Here is a 17,192-nt window from a genome sequence, read left to right as displayed (position 1 = left end):
AAAATTTTTATTCAAGCATTCAAATTTTAGATTTTTTTTTACATTCATTTAAATAAAAACCAATTGAATCTCTTAATCAATTCTTCATTTTGACAATCCCTAAATTTAAACACTTGTTTTAGTTCCTATTTAAAATCCATTATCAAGTCATTACATGAGGGTTATACGGTTTAACATTGTTTTAAAAAATGATAAAAGCAAATTTATTCACACTCAACTTGGCTCCGGGCCTCATTCGCTGATATACATATAAATGTAGTCTCCGGGCAATGATTTCACAAATATTCTGATGTTATCTTTAAAACAAAGCTTTTGACGAATTTTCTATATCTTTGATACGTGTATCAGCTAATGTCTTTATCGGTAACTTAGAAGACGATCTGGTATCTTTTTTCCGCGCCCTTAAAATATATTTGATGTTTCATTCAAAGTGCATGGATTTTTAATGGCTTAAGCGCGAAAGAAAACAGAATATTACACTTAAATAATATAATTTTAAATACAACAAATGGTTTCAGAAATGTTGTTAAAAGTGTTTGTAATATTGATAGGTGTTAGTTGACGTACAGAACGAGGAAAGAATAATATGGGATATACATGTACAGTAGGAATTTGCCTATTGTTTATTAGCGCTGTACAAATTTTAAGTGGAGAAGGTAATTGGTTACATGAAATAATCATTTATTTACATGTGATACTAGTGTTCTTATCTAATAACTATTTGATAAACATAATTTTACTATAATTTACATTGAATATCGCTCACTTTTACTCTTAGTCGATGTTAATGTAAAAGATGATTACTCACAGCGTAATTATTATTCTATGTTTCTCCTATTTTGTATTTAAAAGCACATCTATAGCTAGAGAAATACGCTACTTTTGCACTTTATGAATGTTTGGTATTTTTTATTTAACCCTAGATATTCTAAATTTACTCAGCTTTGAATTTTGAACGGTCCATGCAAAGTTTAATAGATAATTGGGCAGCCTAAAGTATAGAGCATGGTCCGACTGCACAGGTGCACGGGCGATGAACGCTAGTCAAGTTCGATTCCAGCAGTTTAATGTTTAATTTTTATTTCATATATACGCAGACTCGCATTCTTCTATTTTCGATCAAATTTAGAAAAAAATGTGATGAACGAGCGTTTTAAAAGGAAAATGATTGTAAAACGATTAAAATAATGTGTTTTAATGATTCTAAATTTTATATTAATTACTTATGAAATATATTAGTGAGTTTAAATGAAATGATTAAGTGGTTATAATATCTTATTTGATTCTTTTTTTATATTTTCAATAATAATAATAATAATCATAATAAATTGGCCATCTGTGTAAATCATAAACTTTCAAGCCAAACTTGATGGTAACTTAGAGTTTTAAATTCATTTGGCAGTTGAAACAGGTGTTGTGACTGAAACAGATGCCACATAATTTTGGGTAACAATGTTAAACACTACTGAATGTCAGAAAGGCGGGAGTCCGGGAGTTAACCCCGGATGCCTGTGCCGACTCTTGAACCTCTTTACCACCTTAAGCAGTTCCGCTAGATATTAGGATTGTACTGACGGGAACCCTGCACTGACACCTGGATAAATGTAAACAAACGATTTTGTTTTGTTTCTAACAAAATGTAACTGTTTCACATTGATTTGAGTAGTGGGTTTTTTCGTAACATTTGTACTAGTTATGCAATTGGTATAATTTGTGTGTGTATATATATATATATATATATATATATATATATATATATATATATATATATATATATATATATATATATATATATATATATAAGGCATGTTTATATATTGTAGTGATATCGAAATGTGGTTCAGGTAAATGCTTAAACAACACTGTATGTTGTCCCGGTGAGAAGGAATGTTGCACTGACATTGACCATTGTTGCGGAGAACACTGTTGTCGCAACGGTTTCGAGTGTTGCCATGGTAGCCCAAGGTGCTGTAAATCGTCATCTAGTTGTTGCGGGGATTCCTTGTGTTGCCCGGAAAATTCAACTTGTTGTCCGAACAAGAAACATTGTTGTCCAGTAGGGTACACGTGTTGTGACGCAACAAATGGATGTTGTCCTGAAAAGTCTCAATGTTGTGGAAAATATTGTTGTGCTGAAAATACGCAATGCTGTCCGAATGGCACCGGGTGTTTTAAAAAAGGATATCATTGCTGTGGCAATGGTTTGGCTTGCCCAGAAGGGAACTCATGTTGCGGGAAGGAGTGTTGTATGGGTGGATATAAATGCTGCGGTACTGAATGTTGCCCGGCCAACACAGGTTGTTGTGGAAACACTTGTTGTAACATGTAAGTGAAAACTTAAAATACAAGAAAAATAATTGATGTTTTATCTATAATAATTGAAAAAAGAGTGTTAAAAACAACATTTTAATGATAAAATAGTGTTAACAAGGTCCTATGACATTTTGTGATCTGCGTGGGGGAAAAACCTATAAAGCAGAAGTTTCAGTTAAGATTTTCTTTCATAACTCCTATAATAACATTATTCTTATGGTATTCAGAGTAGAACGTGCTCATTATTGTCAATAATTTTCTTAAAATGATTTTTGTCCACGTATAAATCTGTAAATAATTTTATGTAAATAAAACCGCGTGTTTGGACAATCGGAAACAAATTCAGCAAAAACGGCAAAATATTGATCCCTCCCCTTTGTATGGGCTAGTCACTTTCAATCTCGACACTGTCAAATAAAAAAATGGAACTTGAAAAAGGTTAACGAGGAACCGATTTCATTAATCATTTTATGCCCAACGCAGATCACAAAATGTCGCCTGGTATTGGCAACCGTGTTACAATTAAACTTGCGAACTTATCTAAAAAATTTCAAAAATTTCAAAATCACGTTGTTTAACATCTCTAGAAAGTTTTAGCAAATTAGCAATATATTTTTCACGTGAACGTGATAGGATATTGTAAAAAAAGATCACTATTAGAATATTTCGTTTGCTGATTGTGGAATGATTTGAGCCGCGCCATGACAAAGTAAAAAAGTGCGTTTGCGACCAACATGGATCCAGACCAGCCTGCACATCCGCGCAGTCTGATCATGTTTTTGGTGTGTACTTTCATTTTCAAAACAGCTGATTGACCGCTTCCATTTAACAGTTGACTGTGTATCTATTTCCAATTAATACCCGTCAAGATTCTTTCAACTATTTTTCTCTGTAAACCAGTCAAATTACGTCTTTATTGCTTAGGTGCTTGATAAAACAATTGTTCTATTTTCTTGATAATTGCAAGGATTATTAATACACATGTAGTGCATGGTTGCTTCAAGGGCTAATCAAATTGACATTTTTTTCACACAACTCTGTTGCCGGGGAAACTATTGTAAACCGTAGTGTATTTAAAATGAAAAGAGCACAAGAAAATGTGAATCATAATATACGTGAATGGAGGCGCTGTAAACATACAGAAATCGGCATTTGATAGGTGGTTATCTGCATTGGTTATGTCATTGTCGACGATTATTGAGTGTAAACATTAAACAATATAAATATGCGCATGAAAGGCCTTTCAACTGAAATGAAATTCATGCTGAATATCTGCTAAATTTCACATGATCTTTCAGGGAAATAAATAAAAGATGTTTATTTTGATATTTCCCCCTTAATTATCTAATATATTTTCCAAGAATCAAATTATTTTTAACAAAAGTGTGGTACAGTCATCTTTTATTCTGTTCGCTACTTAATAAAAAATGAAATACCACTAAATCTGTAATGCTATTTTAGTCTTGTAGAGATTAACTGGACCAGACTTAGTGACTTAGAATTTATTTTTGTTTTAAATGTATATAAAGAGAAAGATTTATGTAATAAACTTAGTTAGAGAATGGTGTGTTAATTTTAATGTAATAAAGTATGGTGCATTAAAACAGAGTACGTCCTTTAATTTTACTCTGTAGATTTTTGATCTATTTAAATTTACCCCCACATTCTGGAAAGTGGGGGTAAGTAATTACCCCCAGTGTCAAAAAATTATCTGGAACTCTGTATAACAGTATGGTAATATTTAGAACAATTTGATGACTATCAATTTTTACTTTAAACAAAAATTAAAAAGTCATCATACACTGATGAAACTTACCTCATTACCTTTGTTGATATAAACTATCAATAAAAACAACTTGTCTTTAGCAGCGGAATTTTATATACATCATATTAAGTCATCATTACATCCATGCTGTTTGCTATCAGTTTCTCTTCTTGTATTAGGGTTTGTAAGCGAACAGCATGGATCCTGACCAGACTGCGCGAATGCGTGTTTTACGAAATTGCATGCTGAGTTGTGGCTGCAAACATATTTAACCCATTACTTCATATACACGCCTTTTAACGCCTTTTTCATCCCCCCCCCTTTTTTGTTGTCTCAAATGATGAAAAAATGCCTTATTTAGGCCCCAAACACTTGTTTTTGTTTGAGAAATGTTGTTAAAAAAGTGACCTCTTTTTCGGCGCGGCCCCCCAACCAAAAGATACATCAGGGGGTTGCCAGAAGGGGGATGTGCCCCCTTCTGTTTGGGGGGTTTGAAGGGGGGCGGAGTCCCCCTCATCGCCAAGAAAAATTTTGGACTTGTGAGAGGCTGTAAATGACCCCAGATTGATCATAAGGTAACGTGTAACCAACGCTAAAAAGCATTTGACTCTATCTCAATCCATTGAGAAAGTGCAGCACTTTGAAATCAATTTTGATGGAAAAAATCAACGCAAAATAGTGATTTTTGGCAATTTTGAGATGTCCCCTCGTTGCCATGGTAACAGAAAATTTAAGCCTGAGCATGTTGTTGCAAGTGCAATGGTCCAGTCAACATTTGTGCCAAGTTTGATTAGTGTTGAAGCAGTTTTTATAGTATTATAGCAATTTGAATTTGTAACGGGAGACTTTTCAATGAAAACAGCCATTTTTCACAAAATGCTCATGAAGTAATGGGTTAAGGGGATGGCTCGTTAATGGAAAAGAAAGTTTTACTTATCTCCCCTGATTTGTCACCGTAAATCAGTAGTTTGATAAAAATCAGTCATTATAGTGAATAAGTAACTTAAATCATGACTTCAGGGTACACATGACTTGATAATTATCATAATGAATGCTACAGTCCGCTTAATTACCTCTGACGAGTAAAATCGTTAGGAAATGACATAGCTTCCATGAACTTTTTACTGTATCATGCTTAGCCATCTTTCAAAAATGTTGCGGTGTTAAATTATATTCTAATTATTTATAATAATATAGTATAATTTATTTTTAGAACAAAAACCGCATTTATTTCGCGGGTTACTATTTCTGGAAGTAATTCATTCAAACAATCAGGTTCAGTCACAGACAATGTTTACAACAAACCAACCAAACAGCCTGATATAAATCGTGACAGCCAATCATCGGAGCCGTTAGACACAACCTCTGAATGGACGTATTTGATTTTCCCAATAGCCGGAATACTTGCTGTGATAATTGTGCTTATTGCTTGTAAGTATACAAAAAATTAATGTGATAAGATGTTCTGCTTCTCAAAACAAGTGTTAACAAAAGGGTTGTTAAAGAAGTGTTGATAGTTATCCTTTGAATATACAATTAAGCTGATCTCTTCTCTGACCTTTCATTTGATTTTCAAGATTTTACTACAAACCTTGACATGTGCTAACAAATATGTTGTGGTGAAATTCTTTTTGTACTGACTTATCTGATAATTACTGTTTATAATAAGAGTAAGACAGTTGATGGATCCATGCACAATTATTTTTTCATTATTATTATGGTCTCCTTGTCAATAGAAAATAGAAGTTTTAGGCAGGACAAGTTCTTCGTCCACTTGACCGAAATCAAATGACAGCCCCCACTCCTCCGACAAAGTCAATGCCCACCCCGTCGCATTTCCACTGATTTAAAATGCACGCAATATTCTTGTTTTAATTGTACTCGTTCATCGCCATACTAAACGTAGCATACGCATCGACTTAGTATGCTTTAAGCATTAGTTAAGCAACAGCATACGATGTAAGTTAAAATCTTTGCTTTTGAAAAAGAGAGTACATCGTTATACCGATCAACTTGTTTGTTTACAATACACTGAACAAAAATTCTAACCGATCACCCTGAGTTTTCGCTTATACATGAAAAAGAATAATACTAATAGATCCGACTTTTATTTTATTTCGAAGAGAATGAACATATTGAGAATAATAACATTATAACATTTTCTATTTAAACAATACTTTATCGGTATTTTAAAAAAAAGAATTTATGACCAGCCACTCACCTGTCTGATTGAGGCTCCAGCATTCAACATTCCAACTGCTACGGCACGATCCTGCATCGACATTCGTGCTATGTTTTATGTTTTTTCACTTATAAAGTTAACAAGGATTTATGCAATGTTAAATATAATACTCACCACGCTCTGCATGAACATTTCGTGCCAAAATGTGTAAACCGCGCCCTGTCTCCCACGCGAGTACATGAAACCGTATTAAATTATTTTTCTTTCCACAAATCGGTAGAAAATGACACAAAAATCACCTCTGCAAAATTTAATAAGGATCTATTGACCCGTTATAAAATAATCAAAATCTAAAAAGTGATCGGTTAGAACTTTTGTTAAGTGTACACATGAGTTCAATGGCTAGTAGAGACATTGACATATATTAAGATATTTTACAGGACTTCCATCGGTTTAAATATATAGAAATATATCTTTACGTTTGTATTTTGCAGCTGATATGAAATGTTTGTATTTTTGTATTGCTCTTTCAGGTTGTGTTGTAATTAAAAGATCGTCGGGCGGCGGTGGTGTGACGGTGAAAGTCCGAGAGTATGCACAGAAAATGAAAGAAATTATAGTGAAAAGCTATTAAATTTTTACACACGTATTTCACATAGAAACACTATTATATATATAAAAAAAACAAAAACAGTTGTTGCATCTTGCTGGGTGTGCGAAGTGGCTAGTGTGAATATGACAGTGTTCTTTATCGAATTGTTATATCCCCCCCCCCCCAAAAAAAAAGGACAAATTAGCATAACACTATCCTTCATATTGCTTGAAAACAATCGTATTTTCTATTAATTTGAATATTTTCTGTGATAAAACTATTTCGAGAATATTATGCATATTATTTCGTTAAGGTAACAATGTTTCATGTGATGAGGATAATATTTTGACTATCAAACCGACTTTATGTTGTTGGTGGTGTTATTGTTTATATTTGAAACGTATATTGCCTATGAAAAGCTTTTCGTTAACGATCAAAATGTATTTTGCTTCAATCTAATCTGTCCGATTTATATTCCATACTTTAACCAGATTTTCTTTAACAAAAATGTGTTTTTTAGATTTGTAAATGTCCACGGAAGCGTATGCTTCTTGGCGTTTTCAATTTCTACCGAAAAATTATCTAGGAATACCAACCAGACTTTCACATTCTGATTGTTATCTAGCACCCTGGTACATATTTTCTTTCATATTTATATATATTTTACAAAAATATGACCCTTTGTTTATTACTCGTGTAATATTGTTAAATATTTTGGTTTTGTGACCTTTTTCTGTCAATTGTTTTTTTTAATTATTATTATATTGTAAGCTGTTACTGTTAATATGATTGAATTTGTTGATTTTGTTTAAATGTCTATAACTGTTTGAGGGACCTTTTCAACTTACATTTGTAAATAAAAATAACGACATACTTGCTGAAACTTAGTATTAAAATACATGTAGTAATCAAAAAATAAAATACAATATACTGTTTGCTGGATCGCTTCCTCACAAAAAATAATGTAAATTTCTTGACCTACAGTGCTAAGTGATTTGAAAAGCAGACAATTGACTGCTCGGCCACATGGTAGCCTCTTTAATATAAAAAAACACTGTTAATTAACAATTTCCTGTAGTAAGTCTCAGAAAAAAAGTTATAGTTTGATTATCATATCCAATCGCCGAGTGTACAACAAAAGCCCCCCCCCCCCAACATCGGACAGAAGCCCCGCCATTTAAAAATGACAAGGTTGACAAAAGCCCCCCCCCCATCAAAAATACAGGTAGGACAGAAGCCCCCCCCCCCCCCCCAGTCCATCAAACAAAAGCCCCCCCCCCTAAGGTTTATAGACCAGACTGATAACTATCTTTTTTTCACACGCCCAGTGTTCGCCCAGTCTTCGGGAACTTGGGTTACACTTCAAATAAATCTAAACGAGTATGCGCCTTTCACTTTTGTTACCTTTTTATATTGAAATACAGTGTGGTAAATGGAGATAAGTGTCTTTCAGCTTAGGTACAACAAATAATAGAAAATAATAATAAAAATAATATAATTAGAAAGTATCATGAATTAAGTAATATTTTAAATGAACAAAAAAGTTTTACTCTTTCCTAGTTACCGTAGCACAAATAGCGCTGAAAATTGTTTCATTCTTGCCGATGAATTGCTGTCGATGTTATCATTAAAAAGGGGCGAACAGCAGATGACGTTACTAAAATTTTGATGACACTCAAACTTAAATACCTTATAACTTTAACAGAAAAGCTTTTTTGAAGGTATGGTTTGGAATATTTAATGACGAAATGTTGACGTTTACGAATCTTATGAAAAAAGGATTTATTATCAGGAGAAAGTATAAGTTTTTGTGACTTTAAACTAAAATAACCGCATCTCATCGGATAGTGTGGTCATCTTCAGTCAAAATTCACTTGAAGTAATGTGATGTTTGCATTTCAAACTGGTATCAAAGAGACAAGTATAAATAGGGTATAGAGATAATGAGATACCCTATAATAAAATTATGAAACCACTGATCTAAGATCACACGCGTGCACTTTATATTGTGCAACCTGCACACATGCTGCACATGCTTATCGTTGCGGAACATTTTTCTTTAGAATGTAACTTCAGTAGTGTCAAACGTATTACATATGCACATTATATAATTTAGCTGGTGTCAAATTAACGAGTGTTTTACGATTTGCAGAGAATATTTTATTGTTTTGGGAATGAAAATTGCAGTTCTAGGCGGAACGGGGCGTTCTGGTACACTAGTTGTAAATGAGGCGTTAGAAAGAGGCCATGACGTGACAGCAATTGTTCGTAACCCAGATAAACTTAAGGAAAAGCATTATAGATTGAAGGTAAGTGCATTAACATGGTTTTTAACATACATATGTAGACCAATTTACACACAGCAACAGACTAATTCCAGCGCATGTCAGATCTGCATAAGGCAACGCTACTAGTGAAAGAATAAATCTGATTTGAGTAAAACAAACATTTTGATCTAATTTGTAGGGAATATTATGTTCCGGACAAAGTTCATAGTGTTAAAATGAACAAAGGGCAATAACTCAAAATTAGACAAAAAGAGTTATCAATCACGTGCACTGCACATCTTCCCATTGAGATCTTTTTACCTACAAAGTTTCATGTTGATACCTCCTCCTATAGTTTTAGAGGTATGTCCCGGACAAGATTTTTATAAAAGGGGAGATCATTAAAAAAACGGGGCAAAATAGAGTTATAGTTCTTTGACACTGCATTCCCTTTAATGCCCTCTACCACAGTGTGAAGTTTAAACAAATTATCCCCACGGGTTTTTAAGTTAGGCTCCGATCATGACAACGGACGGACAGAAGGACAAACGGAAGGACGGACAGACGGACAAGGCGGCGACTATATGCTCTCCCTTCGGAGAACATAAAAAACAAGCAAAGATGCGAAGAAGTAAATCTTTTTAATTTAAAGAAAATGCTAGAAGCTTATTAATGTGTGCTATTCTGACAAAAGAGCTTTCATCTAAAGTTAAAGGGACTACTGGACATGTGTACCTTATCCCGTAGGTCTGGTGCAATTGTACAAAATGATTCCCCCCCGCCCCCCCCCCCCCCCCAAAAAAAAAAATAAAATAAATAAAACGTTGCAACGTTTTTTTACGTACTTAAACTCGATTTATGAGCTCTCTTTATTATCTTTGTATATTTGTCTACTTTAAGTGCATCAACATGATCTATAGATGACTATCAAATTTTATGGTTTTTTTTAGGAAAACATTTAAATGAAACTATTAGAGTGTAATTTAATACTAAAATAGATATATTATCTTCCAAAAAAATGCAGTGCATGATCACGTGGTCTGCTGCTTGTGTAAGAGTTGGTCGCCCTTCATTTTCAAGGTTAATCTTGTTTTTGTCTGTATTACTTCTATTTCTTCAGATGTCTAGTAATATAACTCGAGTCACACAGTATCAAAATTACATATTATAGTCATTAGTTTGTTCGAAGACCCTGCAGAGAAACTTGAAGATGAGAAGATTTTTCAATTAAACCCTTGGAAAAGGTGATGAACAATTTAGTATAGGGCTAATCACTGCCAAATTAACTGCTTTCAAGCACCAGAAAACTAAAGAGATGTTATGTTGTTAAAGTTTAAGAAAATCCAAAAACAAATGTTTAAAATTTACCTTAATCTGTTTTTCAGCTGGTAAGGCTGGTGGGGGCACCCTGGTAAAAAGGGAAATGCCATAAATGATGTTTTATTGACAGAGACATCTCATGTTGAGATGTCTTACAAAAGTTACAAATGTTAAAAGACATTTTTGGCTGCATTTACTAAAACAATATTGACCATTTTCCCTGATGACAGTGAATCTGCAACATTGCTGCAGGTACCTTCTCTTTATTGTTTCTTAAATATACGTTTTAGTAACAAAGCCTTGTTTGTTAACAGTTTATATAATCATCCTTTTAAGATGACAGAAAAAAATCTTAAAAAGTGCAGCACGCAACTCGCATATGTTTGATTATACACATGTAAATTTCAACCAGAGATTAGGTAATTTCATAAAGTTTCTGGAATCGAATATCTAAATGAACAGAATATGCAACTCAATGTGAAATATTTAGCATGTCAACTAAGGCTGTCGACCAGATTGGTTGTTAAGATGTACTTTAAGAGGTATTTATTGTTATCAGAAGATCTGTCAATATGACTGACACTTCTCTTTTGACGACCAGACAATTTGAATTTTCTTAATAACCTTTGACTGGCGAGGATGTATTTTGTGTCGGTTATGAAGGTTTCATCCGTAAAAGCTTCGCGAAGAAGCAAAGAGACAAGTTAATCCCAGAAGTCAGACGGTTTTACTTTAAAAGGAAAATCTCGCGTATTAACTAAGGTTCAAGCAAAATACTAACTCATATATGATACGATTATACCACTGACTTGCAGCTTATTTCAAAGTGGCATAATTGTCGTATCCTAGGACTGCCAAGATATCAATGTGGCATGATATCACTATCCGTATACACGTTCAGGGGCAGTTATGGCAAACAACAAGATCATCAAGGAAAGGTGTTGTCATATAATAATTTTTTGAGACAAAGTCTGCGAAGAATGCTCCACTGCTGCTGCGTTGGAACCACCGTCTTTGTGAAAGTTATGGCATGTGTTATTAGGTTAAATGAGATATGAATCGCACGCAGCAGATAAAAAAGAATCCCTTAAGCCGCCAGGGTCTTTCAATTCTTTTTGAAAGACCATGGCTGCTAAAGCCATAAAGGACACCATTGTTAATGTTACAGACTCGGTTCTACGCCACATTATTTGAGTTTATATCTGAAATTTGGTCTTTTCTTTTTTTCTACATGTATTAAGTTGTATTACTTCCCAATGAATAAAAATTTTATTTTCAGATTGTGAAGGCAAATATTTTTGACCCGGACTCACTGGAGCCGCACTTCCAAGGTCAAGATGCTGTGCTATCGTGTCTAGGCTGTGGTTCAAGTTTGTTCAATCTTCGGAACATAACCTTCCATACTGACTGTGCAAAATCTATCGTGGTAGCGCTCAGGAAGGCCAACGTTAAACGATATATTTTTATGTCTTCTTGGTATACAAAATGTAAGTAAATTTGTTTGTAGTTTTGCATCATGTTAAGCTGATATGAATGTTTTACTGTTACGCCAATGTACTATCGAAACAATGCTTTCGATAAATTTCTACTATTGCTTGTTAGAGAGTTTGGTACACAGAGAAAAAAATCTAGTCAAACTTGTATAATTAAGCGAATATTATTTTATCATTTTAGTTTATTACAGTGTATTATCAGAAATATTTTATCGCTTTAATTGTAGATCTTAATTTAGAAAACTTTTATAATTTTTCTTTGTTACTTATCAACGGGTATTTTCAATTTTTTAAAATTTGTTAAGGATCTAGATGTGTTTTCAGGAAACTTTTATGTTTTAATTTGTTCAGAGAACTTTTATCGTTTTACTTGGCTATCGATGTATTTTCAGAAATCATAAAAATCTTTTATAAAGCTGATAGATCTGGCTATTACATTAATCAGAACAATCCTAAGAGCAGCAACTGTTCTATTCGTCAGTTTTCTCTATCAATGACATAATCACAAAACCCTTCTCTTTTTACTCTTGGTCTGAAAATAGAGAAAAACAGAATCCCTAAAGAAAGTTCAACACGGCAAAATTGAAATGTGCAGGCTCGGTTTGGTTTAGCCTGTTCATGGACGGTATTGGAAAGTTCAAGTAACTGCCCACGCCGCCTAGCACCAGCTTATGCAGAATTCAACATTTAAACACGAAAACTGGTGAAATTTAGAATGTAGAAACATCGGCAGATGTGTTCATATGGCGGTTATCATGAAACCTTTAATGTGTCTCTGAAGGATTTTTTTTCATGCTTTCAAGTGTTTTATTGCAATATATCAGATGATTATATTCTGATAAACCACTAGTGAAATTTATAAAAAAAGATCTATAATTTTCACTGTAGCCGGACTATATATCTGAATGCGGATGAAAAGAAAATCATAACTAAATGGAATAGCAGGCAAACATAAATGCTGTCATACGTAAATTTGGCTTCTTTAGAAAAAGCAAGTCGATGTCAGCAAACATAATATCAAAAATGTAAAAAAATGAAGAGAAAAATATGTTACGTCATGATGTGATGACGTCATAAAGGAGAATTTGCGACGTTACGCGGCAAAATCAGTAAATAACGCTTAAAATCGCTAAAAAAAAATCATGAAATAAAATGAAAATTTATTAATTTTACATATAAGATTGAAATATATTTCATTCGTGAACAACGGCTATTCTATTTTCACTCGTGGCTACGCCACTCGTGAAAATATTACATCTGGTGTTCACTCAGTGAAATTAGGCTATATTTCAATATTACATGCAAACAAACAAATATCCTCTATGTAATGGCTATGTAATAAACGTTATACACGTAGTGTGAAAATAAAGAAAAGCTATCTCTGTTTTAACTAATTAGGGCATTATGGAGACGTAAATTTGTTACCAACAATTTTATATGTTAATTTGAAATTGTGAACTTCCGTTTACCATCCCTATTTTTTAGATGACAGCACGGACCCTTTTATTATAAACTGGGTCGTTAAACCATTATTTCTCCGTAAGCTTCTTAACAACATGGGGGAAATGGAAGACTTTATGGAAGAAGAATGCCCGGATATTGATTATACGTCCGTCCGTCCGCCTGAACTCACAAATAAAGAAACTACAGGTTTGTTCATATAATGCCCAGCATCTTAAAAACTTAGCAGAAACCAGTTTACAAATATTTATTTGTTAAATTAATCTAAAATGTGGATCTATATATATAGATTTATTTAGATAAACGGTTAAAAACGTTTTAGAATACTGTTTTGTGAACATTTTCATCATCCCTCGTACAATTGAAAATTTAGATATACATGTATATATAAGCGTAAAAACCTATTAATTATCGAGGAGGAACTGGACTAGAGATTTTCAAAGTACTTTTAATTTGTAAATAAATTTTTAACAAGTTTTGATATTTGATCGATAATCAGTCTAAGGTTTCATATTGTTATTGTCAAAGATCTATTATTTGACCACAATGTATTTTCTGCTTTTAGGTGCCGCAGTGTTATTTCATGAAGGACGGTACGTGCCGTCTGAGAAGCCCTACGGCTGCTGCAGACGTGACGCAGCAAGGTTTATGATCGACACTGCTGAAAGTGGTAACTTTAAACGGAAATGTATAGCCATAACATCGGGATAACAAGATTGGAACTAATGATACAAACTTAAAAGGAGAATTGAAGACTAGGTTATAAGAATATATATAACTATTTATTGCTACAGAAAGTTAAAAAAAAAATATCTTATTGCACTAAAAAGGAAAAGTTATAACAAATGTTAGATAAATCTGTGGTAAAAGACAGCTCCCGACAAACCGTTTATTTGGATTTTCAGTCTTCTGTCGAGTTGATGTCGGACATGTAGCTTCGTTTTAATTATAGATGAGAAGCAAGTTTTCAAATTAGATTTTCCCGGATTCAAATTCAAATTGATGTAAACTTTAATATTGTATTGTATATTGTATTTAAAATTGTATATTATCAGTTTTGGATAATACAAGCATTCATGCGACACTTGTTTGAATTTATAAAGTGTGTAATTTTTATAGATTTTATTGATAAACTGAATTATATTTCCATGCGTACGATTAAAGCAGCCCACCTCCAAATTTATGCTATTTTTATGAAAAAAAAAATGAAAATGTATTCAAAAGTAAAATAATGTGGAGTGAACAAAGAAAGTTAATTACACATAGCACAAAGCCCATACAATCCACGAATATTGCCAAAAAGAGGTCAAAATATGCAATATTCGCCCTTAATACGATAGTCACGCAATAGAAATAGGTACTGCAAATTCAGTCATTAATCGCACATAACATGTTAATTATTACGTGAATCTTTTTACTTGTCTTAAAATCTTAGCACGTTATTTCAAATTGATTTTCTTGAAAAATCGGCATGTCTTGAGGCATGCAGCATGTATTTTATACTATATAAATGTAATTTATTACTCAAGACACTGAGCAAATCACTACTTCAGTTTAATAAGAGAAATATTATAAACACTATGTATCACTATGATCACAAGAACTTCTTAGGTCAGAACCCCTATGTTTTGCATTTTTATCAAGAATTTATAAATCATTTACTACTATAGAGAATGTATTTTGAAACATCACAAGGTTAAATATATGCTTTTGTTGTAGAGTAACATCAGGTTATAAAATTATAATCATTACACAATATTGTATAATGTACTCAAGAAATACATCATGTAGAATCATCATGAATATGTTTTACGAAATCAGCTTTCAGTGACAACATGCCCATCGGAGAAAAGGAAAGTGGGTGAACAGGTGAAAGTCAAAATAAGTTTACTTTTTGCCATAATCCCTTTCAAATTTTAAAATTTACTTCGCATGAACGATAAATAACTCATGTGGCCAATTGAAATTTCTATAAATAATAAGATATTCATTGGAATTTGTAAGGTTCAATAATTTATAAAAAGTCGAGTCTTTTATATTTTAGGCAAAATTTGTATTTTATAGTTAAACATTTTCCAATATCAACAGTTGGTCAATCACCATTATATCAGTCAATCTTTTGAAATATAAAGTCAATTCAGCTCCACTTGACTAAGACAAATAAGCATCATGTCACTTTGAACTTTAACTTAGATTTTAGTTTATGTATGGAATATGCACTGTTTTATAGACATTTGAGCCGCGTCATGACAAAACCAACATAGTGCGTTTGCGACCAGCATGGATCCAGACCAGCCCGGGCATCCGCGCAGTCTGATCAAGATCCATCAAGATTCTTTTCAATATATAGAGAATAATCTACTTTCACTTAAACTGGCTGTTAAATTTAGTTTAGCATTAACATGATTATGTTTATAAAGATGTTTAGTTTCTTAGTTGCATTTTGATTCTTTTAAGTACTTTGAAGAACTTTGTTATTTATATTAAAGTTTGCAGAAAATGTTAATATTGTTTCATAAACTTTTTTATGAAGCATTATTTATTTTTAGAATAGTTATGTAAAATAGTTCTTAAAAATGATAAGCCTAAATGTATTTGTTAAGTAAATTCTGATTAGCTGTAATTTGCAGACCAATCAGATAAGATGTTACATTCCGTTCCACCTGTTTTGTAGAAGCTAGCGGGGCATCTTGAGAGTTTGACATTTTGCTGCCTATTTTTAAAGAAATCAAATCTCTTAAAGCTCTCTAATGTTAATTAAACCTTAGAAATATTCAAAATTCACGGAAACCTTTTTTGTAAATTTGTTAGTACTTTTAGTATTTTCTTTTTTAAAAGTAATTAAGATAAATTAATAATATAGTTTGTATGTTCTAAGTGTCAGCCATCTTGGATTATTAGATTTTATTCTTCTTAGCAGGGCTTGCTACTATTTAGATTTATTAGTTTAGTAGCACAGAATCATTAAGGTTGTTTAACATATTCTTAGTTCATAACTACATTTTAAAGTCTCTTACATGTAATTGGTTTTAGGCTTTTATTTAAAAAGTTTATTCAAATAATCATTTTTTGGTAAAATAAGAACAGGATATATTACAGCACATATTGTAAACTTGTTAAGTTTGAAATAAATGTTCGTTAAGTATAAATTAAAAGTTATTTTCATAAAAAAAATGGTTCAGTTTTTTCTTAGTTTTCTTTTCGTTTCCATTCCATAGACTGTCTCATCCTGACGAAAAGATGTTTTCCTCCATTATAAAACTATTTAAACTACTACTCCTGAGCAAAATATTAAAGAACATTACATAATACATGTAGAAGATTAAGGTAACTCTTATTCTTTTTCTAGAAACAGATGTTTTTGAAATCGTAACACGAGTAAACTTCGCCATGCATGTTATATAAATATAAATACGTGCGAATTTGTCACATAGTAAGTATTGACACGACGTCGTAGGCCAAACGAAAATGTCTCATTGTGCCTACAGAAAAGGTTAAATTATTAAACAAATAATAAAAATGATCACTTCTTCAAAACCAGAAATTGAATTAATAAAAACAGTAAATTTTGACAGAAAAGATTCAGGAATTATTACCTCTGGAGTGATAAAGAAGCAGAAACATGTACGCAAGGCCAAGCAACTCAGCAACGGCATAATGGTGTTTCATATATTTTTCTATATGTCGTTTCATTCCTTTTAAAATATTTTAGCATAAACCTCTACTTTACGGTGCATGGAAATCTATTAAACTTTTGATGAAAGTCTAGTAACTGGGGTCTATATCTAAGAAAGGTTTC

The 17,192-nt window shown here is 32.6% G+C and overlaps 2 protein-coding genes across 2 annotated transcripts; both read left to right on the top strand.

The window, feature by feature from the left end:
* The first annotated feature begins 302 nt into the window (after positions 1–302).
* On the top strand, positions 303–6,932 carry LOC132739693 (progranulin-like). Its single transcript, XM_060727454.1, has 4 exons — positions 303–656; positions 1,824–2,325; positions 5,292–5,509; positions 6,794–6,932. The coding sequence occupies exons 1-4, from the start codon at positions 587–589 to the stop codon at positions 6,892–6,894; spliced, it is 891 nt and encodes a 296-aa protein (XP_060583437.1). The 5' UTR covers positions 303–586; the 3' UTR covers positions 6,895–6,932.
* A 1,990-nt stretch (positions 6,933–8,922) lies between these two features.
* LOC132739704 (flavin reductase (NADPH)-like) lies at positions 8,923–14,422 on the top strand. Its single transcript, XM_060727472.1, has 4 exons — positions 8,923–9,161; positions 11,719–11,926; positions 13,418–13,582; positions 13,959–14,422. The coding sequence occupies exons 1-4, from the start codon at positions 9,027–9,029 to the stop codon at positions 14,102–14,104; spliced, it is 654 nt and encodes a 217-aa protein (XP_060583455.1). The 5' UTR covers positions 8,923–9,026; the 3' UTR covers positions 14,105–14,422.
* Positions 14,423–17,192: the final 2,770 nt, after the last annotated feature.

Source organism: Ruditapes philippinarum, unplaced genomic scaffold (assembly GCF_026571515.1).
Source record: "Ruditapes philippinarum isolate M1 unplaced genomic scaffold, ASM2657151v2 ctg4618_1_1_1_1, whole genome shotgun sequence".
In the NCBI taxonomy this organism is placed as follows: domain Eukaryota; kingdom Metazoa; phylum Mollusca; class Bivalvia; order Venerida; family Veneridae; genus Ruditapes; species Ruditapes philippinarum.
Note: the sequence above shows the minus strand (reverse complement) of the source record. Positions and strands in the feature narration are given on the sequence as shown.

Excerpts from the sequence above, each read along its gene's own strand:
- LOC132739704 (XM_060727472.1), top strand. The coding sequence starts at position 9,027 with ATGAAAATTGCAGTTCTAGGCGGAACGGGGCGTTCTGGTACACTAGTT. Across the intron at positions 11,927-13,417 it reads GTCTTCTTGGTATACAAAAT|ATGACAGCACGGACCCTTTT; the intron begins GTAAGTAAATTT and ends CCTATTTTTTAG. Across the intron at positions 13,583-13,958 it reads CACAAATAAAGAAACTACAG|GTGCCGCAGTGTTATTTCAT; the intron begins GTTTGTTCATAT and ends TTCTGCTTTTAG.
- LOC132739693 (XM_060727454.1), top strand. The coding sequence starts at position 587 with ATGGGATATACATGTACAGTAGGAATTTGCCTATTGTTTATTAGCGCT. Across the intron at positions 657-1,823 it reads ACAAATTTTAAGTGGAGAAG|TGATATCGAAATGTGGTTCA; the intron begins GTAATTGGTTAC and ends TATATATTGTAG. Across the intron at positions 5,510-6,793 it reads GATAATTGTGCTTATTGCTT|GTTGTGTTGTAATTAAAAGA; the intron begins GTAAGTATACAA and ends TTGCTCTTTCAG.